A 12,236-nucleotide genomic window follows, 5' to 3' on the forward strand; every position below is an offset into this window, starting at 1 on the left:
TTATTTGAGAACAATGTATTAAAATACTTTATTAACACCAAGACAAGACACACAAAAATCATCAGCTTTTACAGAAACAAAAGCATAATATAGTAAGAAACCTTGCCTGTTTTGCAAAAGTTATCACCATAACTGAGGCTGTATATAGTCTGGTAGTCTTTCACAGAAGAATAACCTTAAACTCCCACCTAGGTCTCCAACCCTGACAACCTGCATCGAACTCCTAAATGTTTTTATTATGAAACCTTCCCTTTTCACAGATGGATACTATCCAAATGCATTCTTTTACTTAGCAGCACAGATTCTCTTCACCAGCCTTAGCAACTTTGCACAGCTGCTTTATATCCACTAATTAAACTGTACTTATGAAAAGAGAATGACCTTTCTACCTAGTCTTTTCTTGTCCAGATTATACTGACAGCAAGAAGTCTGAAATCTTCCAAGTGTGAAAATGTTCATTAACATAGGAGAAAAGTGAGCAACTTGGATGGTGAATTACTTCCTTTTCTTTTTTTTCTTTTCATCGGCTGCCATTTTTAACTTTACTTCTTCCACAGGAAGTGCTCCTAATTTCTTCTTCTTTGCATTCTTAACCTTTTCCTTGATGGCTTCAATATCAATTTTTTTCTCAGTGGAGGCTACATAGTAAAAAATCCAAAGATAACAGACATTAATTTTACTTTTTCTAAATCTTAACGGTCTACAAGATAAACATATATAAACACAGTAAGCTGCATCCTGTGGCATTGGTTAAAACTCATTTTAAGTTCACTGACGATTTTATAAACTATTATAACAATCATTTTTGTTGAAACCAGTATCATCCACAAACCTCTTTCAGCAGAATTCAAAGGAGAACATATAAAAAACCCTATACAACTGCATTTGAAAACAGATGCCACACTGCACACATACAAACTGTTATCACTCACTCCTCAGGCCACAGATGTACTCCTCCGAAATTAATACATACATGCTTTCTTAGACACAGGCCTATTGGCTTGGTTGGTCTCACAAAAGAAGAGAAGAAATTTATTACTGAGTTCTTATACCCGGAAAAGCTTAATGGTATTTTGTCTTCCTGCAAGTAACTAAGGCGGTAAGATCACAAACATGCCTGTTCCTATCCTTACACTCTCTCCTTGGCCATCCATTAATGGCTGTTCTTAGAAACAGGATGGCAAAGGGTGGGCTGGGGAAGTACGATACAGAACTTTAACTCCTGCATGAAGACCTTTGTAAGAGACTTCTACAGGAAGTGCCAGAGTACTTCAATTAAACACAATGCTGAGCAATGTGAATAAGGTACTCCTATGTTCATCTAGGTGACGGTATTTTCTCTTTGGGCATGAGTCATGAGTTCAGATCCAACTCTCCTATCTCACCCAGTTTATCCCTACATCTGACAGTGGGTAGTACTGTCTTTGGACCAGCTCTTCTCTACATACAAACTACTGCTATGGTTTATTCTTGGAAGACTGAGGGTATGAGGTCAAAACACAGCAGCTAGAAAAGCAGAGTATTTGAGATACAGTACAGTCAATAGCAAGATCATGGAAGATTTGCTGCCATCACAAAACAGGACCATATCAATGCTGCAGAACACAGACTTTTTGAATACATGAACTTTTCAGTTCATTAGAAATTGCATAACGTGTCATGTAATAATATGTAGGTAGCATAGCTAATACAAAACACACATAATGTAATACAGTGAATGAATATGTAGTATAATCAATGAATCCAGAAAACTGAAGACTTGTTTCTTTAATGTTAAAAAAAAAATCATATGAAAACACAAAGTTCTTACTCTGCATATAGTGTGGTTTTATATTAACTTTTAGAAAAGCTATTTACCCCATCTTTTGCCAACACTTCCTTGTGGCGTAAGTTTTCAAGTAAGTAAGATAAAAGGAACCCAAAATAAATACTTAACAGAAAAGCCATTTGAATGCAAAAGTTATGGCAGTTTCTCTACAAGACTGAAAGCCAAAAATTGTTGCAGCCAGACCAACCAGTTGAAATGGCTGTCCCAGTACTCCCATCAGGAAAGCATTCTAGAGAGAACTGTCATCGTATAGGTATAAAATTATGGGCTGCATGATCTTTCTACTGTCCCTGGCAACTCCAGGCATGGATCTTTAACTACTAGGATTTTTTTGCATGACCTTTATTTTTCCTACAGCTGTACCTCTGCAAAATCACTCAGCCCAGGAATCAATAGCAGAAGGTTTTAGACTTGGGGGGGGGGGGGGGGGGGGGGGGGAGGGGCGCGCATGCAGAGTTTACCTTTCTTTGTTTTCACAACTGTCTTTTCCTTTGGTGGGATAAAAGCTTTATTTCTTTCTTCTTGCCTTTTCTTGACTGCATCAGCTTGCTTTGCCTAAAATTACCAGTAAAAAGGTCAAGTATCAGTACAGCAGAGAAAAAGGGACAAAAAATAAAATATCATTCCAAGTCAGCAGTCAAATGCTGTTTAACCAAACAGTGGGTTAGAACAACTTTACCTTTATCTCTTCCATTCGCTTTCGTTTCTTCTGTCTTTCTTTCAAAAAGTATTCACCACTTGCCAATTCTTTATCAATCTGCATAAGACAAGTACCAAAAAACTTTAGATAATTATGCATTATAAGCCAGATGTATAGTACCAGGAAATCAGGCGGCCTCCCAACCTCCTGTTAGCAAGAACATGATTTTAAGTTGTACTATATTCCTGCATAACCAAATTAAGTTTCAGCTGACCTGGCTTTCTGGCTGCGGAGGTGGGAATGGTGTGTACTCCTTCTTAGTATTTTTCTTCTTTGGCTCCTTCCGTTTTTTCAAGTTCTTCCGCTTGAACTTAGGCAAAAATCTTTCCCAACTTTGAGACCTCAGTTCAGGATCTTTTGATAATTCCCTTTTGATCATCAAAGTCTTCAGTAGTTTTAGAATGTCACAAAGAAGTTATTAAAAATGGTATTACAGTAATAGTCAAAAGCTTAAAACTACAAGTTTTACCAAACTTTCTTACAGTGAATATGCTACATCCAAACCTTCCACCTCTTACTGCATTCTGTTAATTATGAACAGCAGAACCAGAAAGATACATATGTCTCCAAACGGGGACAAAATGCACTGGAGAAGGTGCCTCATTTAAACAAGCAAGTATCAACCAAACAAAGAGGGGAAAGTTTATACACCCTTTTCCTTGTATGTTCTCAGATACTGTTAATGATATTATGGCAATATATCCTGGTAAAATGGAGGATACCAGTGTCAGGGGTTTTTTTGAAGAAGCATGCTACAGAAATTCTCAAAAATGTATTACCACACAGAAACACAAAAAGTATATAACAACTCTCTGAGAAGAAATAGTACTTTCTTGCAAACAAAGATGCACAGTGGACCATGCTAACCTTAATGTTATATATGGGATGTATATTCTTCATTGTGTCCAAAACAACTTTTCTAACCTGTATTTAATAAAAAAGAAAAGGAACAGAACACTCAGCAAGTATTTCATATTCTATTAAATTAAAATACCAGGTATACTGTCTTGCTTCCTCTCCTCACCCCTGCCCCCCAAAGTAGGTTGACTTAAAAAGCTAATGCACATGTTTAACTGGTGGCACAGGACAAGATTACTGATATTTCTGAAGTGCTGTTTCTAATACAGTCCAGCATGCCCCACAAACATTACTGTCATGTTATCATGGCTTTTATGTGTCATGAGAAACTCGCTTTTGAGAAGCATTCTTCTCCTGCATAGTTATTAAAAACCTATTAGATGTTCTTTAAGGTTATGTATCATTAACTGCAGTATTTTCACTTACACCTTTTATCTGAAGCTACAAAAATTATTACTAAAGAAATCCCCAGAACAGTATTTCACAAATACTTTCTTTCCAAGACAGAAAGATCTCACAGTTTAAACAAAAACCAGCAGCTAAGCTGCTAAGACTACGGACATGCAAGTAAAATGTACCTTACTAACACAGAGCTGAAAAGTCAGTGAGATACTGCTGAGGTTGTCAGATTTTGCCTTTTGTATGCCCTTGAGCTGGGCACAGAAGTAGGCTATACAAATAGCTCATCTGCCTCCTCTTACCTCTTTCAGCCCACTAAAGGGTCCAAGAGCTGAAACAGTGTTGCCCTGCACCATAATATAACAGTTTGTTAACAGTTCCAGGGCCTACATCAAAAAAAAGAAACAAAGTTAAGTGCAAACTGAAGACCCCACACAAATTTGGGTCCAAGAATTGTTACTACACCTATAGGAAATACCTTCAGAGTAGAGCCTTTTGGCCCAAGAAGTCGTGCTCTTCTTTTTATAAAAGTGTCTCTCTTCCTCACCAGAGAGCCTATTTTAATGATGTCACATGCAACATCATCCTGAAGGATACGAACTGCCTAAAGAGACAAAAAGCTGGCAATATCATCGGAATGCAAATGTATTATTCAGAAGAGTCAAGAGAATATTTCAGTTTATTCTTCTCAATTTGCTTTCAGATATGTTTACTTTAAATATATATTTAATTTTAATTAACTCACTTGTAAACCCCATATTTTGAAAATGTACTATTTTGTAAGTATTATGATAGAATGACACAAACTTCCAGAATTTAATACAGACCTGTTCAAATGGAACGCTTCTTGCAAGAAGTTTTATTAAATCCCTAGCTCTAATGATTGCATATGGATCAAAAGTCTTCTTAGTGGTAGTGACAGTCATGCTTCCTTCAATTAGATCCAGCGCTGCATTCACAAACTGCAATATTTGAAAAGAAACAGGGAATCAATATCTCTGAATAAGAACCTCAGAACTCACCTTTGGCAGTAAGAAGGTAACAAACAGAACACAACATACTGACGCAGATCCATTTCCCAAAATTCCGTATGTGACTTGCAGCTTAAGAAAATTCACACATACAGACACACACCAAAGAGACTGATTATGTGTCACAAGGCCCAAAATACCACCTCCCTCATCTCCCTGAATTCACATGCAATGGAGTTGTCAGTGCCTGAATGGCAAGACATGCTGCTGCAGAGAGCTTTCTGACAGCATCTGTAAAGAACTGCACATGTGAATACACAGACCTTCACTGATTTTGATACCAATAAAAAAATTACACTACCAATTGTAAATGTAAGCACAACGGAAATATACACAGATGCAGTATTAGAAAAGCAGCTTGCACTATTTTTATAAGCTTAAGTAAGACCTGTATATCCCCAAAGATAAAACATAGTACCACAATTAGTAAGTATTCATACATGTTCACTCAAGGCTTTCTGGACAAGTGGCCAGCACTCCTTCAAGTATGCTTCTCTATACTTCGGGAATAATGTTGCAAAACTGCTTTCTTCTAACAGCCCTTTCGGATTATCCTCTCTTGTAAAGGCTGGCTCTTTCCATCCATCCGGCACAGTGAGAAGTTCAGATTCATCAACTGTTATAGGTATACAAAAAAAAAACAACCAGCAAACCATAAACCGAAGGTTTCTCCTCCTCTTTCATCAGTAACTATTACATCTCCTCCCCGTTTAACTACAAAAGGTACTGTAACTGAAAGCAGGGATGCAAAGTTTTGTTTAAGACTCTGCCGAATGTGTTCTGCATTTCTTCTGACCTTAAATTACTGCTTTAAGGTACTTTTAAAAACCAGACAAAGGCAACCACAGCAGAGCTAGGCGCTGTGGACAGGCTGCCATAGGAGAACAAGAGGCCGGCCCAGCGCGCCCCGAGGCCGGCCGGCCGCCCCGCAGCAAAGCGCCCCCGCTGCGCGCCCCTCGCAGCCAGCAGCCGCCCCTCGCCCAGCGCCGCGGGCCGGGAAGCCGCCCGCCCCCGCGCCGCCCCGTGCCGCGGCCCAGCTCCTCGGCCCCCGCTTGTTTCAGGAAACCCAAGGGACCGCCGGGACGGGACGGTGGGGCCACGCGGGTACCCTCAGCCCGAGGGCTCCCCGACCAGCCGGCTGCCCGCCCCACATAAGCTCTCACCCCGCCCCCACCTGCCGCCGCCTTCTTTTTGTTTCTGGGTTTTGGTTTTTCTTTTTGCCGCGCCCCGGCCTCAGCCGCCCCCGGAGGATCCGCCATGACTGCCCGCGCGCCGCCCCCGCTCACCCGGCACCGGAAGCGCCGCGCGCCGGTAGGGGGCGGGGCGCGGCGCGGCGCGGGGCACGCCGGGAGCGGCAGTGGCAGCCGTGGCGGCGGGCAGAGCGGCTGAGGGGAGTGGGTGCGGCGGCCGGGGCGTTGCTGGTGGCGTTACCCTCTGTATTCAGAGCAATTCGCGTGGGCCTTCCCCGGGAGAAAAAATGTGAAAATAAAGCTGGTGCGAACAGGAGGGATGCTGCTCTGCCTCGCCCCGAGCGGCGGTGCCGGCCTCTGCTGTGTGCCTTACCGAATTTTGTGATCAGAACGCTAACAAATACTATATGGACATAGGGTTTTCTTTTACCAGTCTGCACATATTCTTGAAGAAACAGAACGTGCGCATTATTTGGACTTGGGATGTCCCACGCAAAGTGCTATCAAGGACAATTAACTGAAGTAATTGCTGCTTAGGACAAGGCGACTTCGAAGAGCAATCACGTCATGGAAATCACACTTTGCAACACAAGACTGTTGCAATCAAGATGTATTTGATACTCCTTGGACAAACAGCCAAAGATGTGTCCTTGGGCAAACTATCTTCATTGTAATGCTACAAATCACACCCCCTACGCCAGCTACCCCGACCCACAAAGAGACCCCTCCTCAATGAGTGTGTGTAGTTAACCAAGACTGTATAACCGTTATGTAGGTTACCATCCAATCAGTGTTAGAGGGTTGGAAGTTAACAAGTTCATGTTTGTGTAATCGTGTATTAACATGATTATGGAAACTACCAAGGGTGATAGTTCACCTACCACCCAAACTTGTGCAACTTCGTATTAAAAGCAATATCTTGTATTCTTAGACTTTTGATTTTGCACACAGGGAAACGAACTTACTTTTGAGATGACATTGGGTCGTAGTGAACACACTCGGGTGTCGGGTATTACAGGCCGCATGTCAGACCAAAACATCTCTGTGCTTGTGAACAGAGAAAATTCCTGCAGCTCTCCATCAGGGTTACTTTATTTCAAGGTGGGCGACAGTGGCTCCTGCGAACACAGCACGGTCTGTCTCATGCCACAGGGCCTGGTGGGCGATTACGCGGCTGGAAACCCCACTCACTTCCCCTAGGTCTCTCTGCAGCCCCTTTTGGACTCACTCTATGCCTCTACTGTGATTACAGGGACAGGCTCAAAGAAATTTAATGCTGTGGTTGAGGTGAGAAGCATATATGGAGTGTCTTTTTTCCTTCTTCCTCTTTTATGTGAAACATCTTTTCCAGCCACGTTCTTCAGCTTTGAATTTTTAATTGCTCTTATGCAACGTAAAGGAAAACAAGAACCAGCATCATCAAAATGTGCGCTGCAGTACATTGATAAATACTTGAAGTACTTCAGTGCTCATAACTACAGAAAACGTGTTCCTGATGAGACCTAATTATCCAGTTGAATAATGTAATTTAAGGTTCTCTGGGGGGTGCTCTGCAATCTCCTCCCACCCCTTTCCTGTACCTGTAAATGAGCTTCTTCTTCAGTAAAAAAGCAAGAACATGCCTCCTTTGCTCTCTTTTACGGGGACCATGAAAAGCCAATGGAGTGAAGAGCTGGAAAAGACCTTTAAAATCAAGAACACTCACATCTCTGAGGCAGGACATCATTGTCCTTGACAGGTGTTCATCAGACCTTTTCATAAAAGCCTGCATTCTAGGGTGTTTAATTACCATCATGATGATGGCAATTACCAAAATATGTTCCTTACCAAAGATATCCCTATCATCTGATCTACACATAAAAAAATATTAATTCAAAGAAGCTTTGATCCCCCTAAACTTTTCTTTGAGCTTGACAGCAGTCTTTCCTAGCCTGCTCCATCTCCCAGCCCTGCGCCAGCCCCATCTCCCACAGTGAACAGGACACCAGGATCCCTTCCGCATGTAATTTTGCTGTCAAGTTGATGCATGGTTTAGCCATTTATTTCTCTTTTGTCTGTCCACATCCTTCAAACAGGGCCTCTGTGGGTGCACTTGTGGGCCGGTGAAGGACAGAGCATCCCCTTGCGGGGCTGCGAGGTGCTTCTCAGGGCACTATCTCTGCTCCAAAACAGAACATCAAGTACTCACCTTCTGCTCTGAGGACAAAAGGGAAAAAAGCAGGAAGGGGAATCTGCGAGGCCCCGCAGCAGAAGGTTTCTGGGGTGTCCCTCCGGCCATTTGGGGTGCTTGATTATCTGTCCGTGGTCCCACTAGATGGCAGTGACCACTGCGCTAACTGGAGCATCCCCAAGGGAGCTGCCGCCCGCCCAGTGGTTTCTGCTTGAGGGAGGAGATGGAGAAGACGGGAACGTGCTGCCTTCTGCCTGCATGGCTCAGCCTTGCCTGGGGAGGCCGGGGTCCTGCTTCTGCCTCGCCAGATGTGCCATTGACAGATGCAGTGACCCTGGGCGAGCACAGGGAGGCAAATTTGCTTCTCTCAGCTCTTGGACACAGAAAACTTCTGGGGCTGCTTGCTGGGCTGGTATCCCTCAGGGCTGCATAGCCTGTGGGCACAGGGCTGGGGTCCTGCACCCCGTCGATGTGAAGGCAGAGCTGGGGGGACTTGGGGAGGCAGCTCATGAAGTGCACGGTGCTTATGTCACCTGAAAACTGGACAAGTGTTGTGGAAGCACTGCAAAGCAGATTTGGCAAGCATTTGAGGGAGGATAATTAGTTTAGTTCAGCACTTTTTTTTACAGCCTGGCTGCTCCCATAAGGAAAATGCAACCCACCAAAAATCACAGAATTGGGCTGTGGGAGGGGCATGCTGGCAGTGCTCAGCAGTGGGAATCAGCTTCCTGACCGGGATGAGAGGCGGGGAGGTATAGAGAGGTATAGAAAGGTATAGAGGCTGCAGGCCATGAAGTGTCAAGAGCGTGAAGACAAATTATAGGCTGCAGCAAGAAAGAAGAGGGACCCCAAGGGAGAGGCGCAGGGGGGAGGTGGCACGGCCAGGGCAATGCGTAAGGCAGAGGATCTTTACAGCAGTACGCTCTCTGGCTGTGAGCCAGAATGTCAGAGGAGAGTTCTCTGGTGAGATACACCTTCCCTTCCTCACACCTACAGATCTCTTGGGCAGCATGCCTGCTCTAGGCATACATCTCAAACCTCTGCAATGGCAGTGACAGCCCGCTTGTGTGCCTGCTCCTCTCCTGCATCCCACCCCTTGTGCAGGCTGCTGCTGCATGGGGGTCATTGAGTCTCCCAAGCCTCTGTGCTGGAGAAGGAGAGAGGTGCATGGTGCAAGGCGGAAGGGACTGGGGCCTTGTGGCACCCAGCTTCTCCAATTCAAACGATGGACAACCCTTTCTGATGCAGTGCCACACTGAATAATGTCTGCCCAGTCGAGTCGAGACAGGTCCACTAAAAATAATAGGAAACAGAGGCAGTTGTGCTAACAGGCTTGGAAGCTGTGAATCATGTCCCGTCCTGTCTGATTCTTTGAAGGAGACAGTAATTTCTCACCTTTCCTCTTACTTTTGGATCTGTGGTTTGGTCAGATATGGGGAAGCCGTTTTCCTAATTCCTGGTAGGGACAGGATGCTCCCACAGACCCGCTCCACTCCTCTGGGCAGCCTTTTCAGGCTCCAGACAATATCATGTTTATATCCTTTTTATTAGTCACCGCTTAAATGCAATAACCAGCCACCGCTCATCTGGAGGGATTAGGAGGGGGACAGCTAGCTGGGGGAACAGTGGCTGCTGAGGCGATGGGAGACCGAAGGCTGGTGCCCAGGTGACCCTGGCTGGGCTGTGTCATGAGGGGGATGCTGCAGCCCCACAGGAGCAGGTTCCCCCACACGCTGGCTTGGCAGCTGAGCTCCCAGGCAGAAGGGGCACTGCAAGTGCCAGCGGGGTGGTGGGGCACAGCTACCGCATGGCCAGTGGGACACGGCGCCACTGCGATTCTCTGCTCTCAACCGCTCCAGCCCCCAGATCTGCATGCCCTCCCAGCTCTGCCAGCACCAAGAGACAACGTGTTTTCTGAAAGCAGCTCTTGCTGGCAGTGTGTACTGTGTTCATTATTATTATAAATGCCCAGTATGGGATGGAGAGACCCAGGTGTGAAGGGCTCCTTTGAAGACCTTTGTCTGAATAATACAGATCCCAGCCTAACACAACCCCTACACTGGGCTTTGGGGGGACCCAGGTCAGCAATGTGTGTGTGTATACAGGCAAGCATTTTTTCTCTTTTAAAATCAAAGCAAAGGAATGAAACAACACAGCTGCACAGTCTCCCTTACATGCATTTCAGGCTATATGATAAAAAAGGCAGAGCACTGCTGTTAGAATGAAGGTGTCTGTTATGCAGCAAAGTAATTATTTCCCAGTCAGTAGATAGGACTCCAGCCACTTGGCACTTTCTTACATGCCATTTTCCAATCCAAAAGAGCAACTTGGGATTTTGTGATAATTCAAGCAATCAGATGAGCTCATGCACAAGGCATTCATTCGCTAGGAACACCACACAGATCCCATTCAGCCTCAGCACTCATAAATCCATGTGACACTTTTATCTATTTATAAACTTTAACAGCAGGTTATGATTGTTATGCAAGCCATTTTCCAGGGATTAATAAGCAGCTTGTGTTGATGGCAGTGAGAAGGGCCATTAACTGCTCTGGGACAGTCATTAATCTGTAGTAAATGCTCAGCATCTGGATCATTTCTATGTAATTAAATAATCAATATTGCCTTTTGATTCAAACAACTGGAGAATTGTATTTCAAATTTATCTTGGCTTAGGGTGTTCTTAGTTCTTATAGTTTACAACAGGGCAGGAAACAGGCACATGGGCAAGCAAGAGCTTCTCCTGGTGTGACTGGCTATTAAGTTATCAGCTATTTCATACAAAACTTCTCAAGTGATTAAAACATAGTTCAAACTGGCCACTAAAACTTATTAATTGGACAGGATGGAGAAAAAGTAATCAGAAATGTGTTGTCCTTTTTCTGTTACTATAGAGTTCTTTCATTTCTGGAACAAAATTACATCTTTTGAGTGATCCAGCGCTGGGAGGTAGCCTGGCAGAATTAAAATAATCAAACAGAACCTCCCCCTGCCCAGCCACCTCCAGAAGAGTCCCTTTTGATTCTTTCCCCATCTGGCTAACATGATCTCTGTGCCCTCAGGTGGACAGGGATGTGGTCTTTGTTTCTCTTTCCCCTCACTCCCTCCTTCTCCCTTTCTCTCTTTGGGCAGTGGAATAAGTCATTTCTGTGGTTTTGTTTTGTTCCCGTCTTTGCTGTCGAATCCAGCGATCTGCAGAAGTGCTGATAGATGAAGGTAACAGTGCCTATCGCAAACCCAGTCAGGCAAGAACCACGCCGCAGTGGTACTGCTGCCTTCTTGCTGGAGAGCTGGGGAAATGCCCAAGCAGGCAGAGTTTGTCATAGGTGAGAACAAGTAAGTGGGAGTCAAAAACATGAATTTCAAAAGAATGAAAGGGACTTACTGTATCGTCACAGGATTAGATGTTAATTACCATCCTTTTGGGCTCTCTTTTCACCAGATAACAAGTCTGCATTTTACCACAAGGACCTGATGGATGAATAATAAATCACCTTCACTGTTACTGGGGTTAAAACCTAGAAAAAAAGCAAACACTCACACAGTCAGACATCTATTCATATTTTGAGGCTGGAAAGACAGGAAGAATGTTTTTCAAGAAATAGAGAGGAATATCACTGACCTGGTAGCAAAACTTTTAGATGTAGCTACCATAAAGACACTTGTGAATTTAGGCATGAAAAGATAAAGAGGGAGCAGTGGCCATCATGAATTCAGCTCAACAAAGGGATAGCCGAGTTTGTGAGAACAAGGGCTTCCCTTTGAAAGTGAGCAGAGAGGACAGCACGTGCTGAGCCCCAAGAGGAACAAGGAGCTGAAAAATGAGAGGATTGCAAGCCATAAAAGCATCTGAAAGGGCTAGGTGGAAAAAAACAAAACAAAAATTTATGGCAGAAGGAAGAAACCAGGGTAAGAAGGAAGAACCAGTGGGTAAAAAAGACAATAGCTTTGTCTGGGGAAAGACTTTCTTACAATAAAATTGCTATCAATTTGGGAATAAGAAAAGGATGAGAGCCAAACTGGGAAAGGCATTTAGTATCATTATGAATATGAAAGCAGC

At 44.0% G+C, this 12,236-nt stretch overlaps 1 protein-coding gene across 1 annotated transcript; it reads right to left on the minus strand.

The window, feature by feature from the left end:
* Positions 1-6,118, minus strand: KRR1 (KRR1 small subunit processome component homolog). The gene is made up of 10 exons (XM_055711506.1): positions 5,991-6,118; positions 5,257-5,432; positions 4,613-4,747; positions 4,264-4,389; positions 4,088-4,171; positions 3,396-3,452; positions 2,743-2,913; positions 2,508-2,585; positions 2,290-2,383; positions 1-638 (listed from the first exon to the last, which is right to left on the minus strand). The coding sequence occupies exons 1-10, from the start codon at positions 6,073-6,075 to the stop codon at positions 496-498; spliced, it is 1,149 nt and encodes a 382-aa protein (XP_055567481.1). The 5' UTR covers positions 6,076-6,118; the 3' UTR covers positions 1-495.
* Between the last annotated feature and the right edge of the window lie 6,118 nt (positions 6,119-12,236).

The sequence above is a fragment of the Falco cherrug genome, chromosome 5 (genome assembly GCF_023634085.1).
Source record: "Falco cherrug isolate bFalChe1 chromosome 5, bFalChe1.pri, whole genome shotgun sequence".
Classification (NCBI taxonomy): domain Eukaryota; kingdom Metazoa; phylum Chordata; class Aves; order Falconiformes; family Falconidae; genus Falco; species Falco cherrug.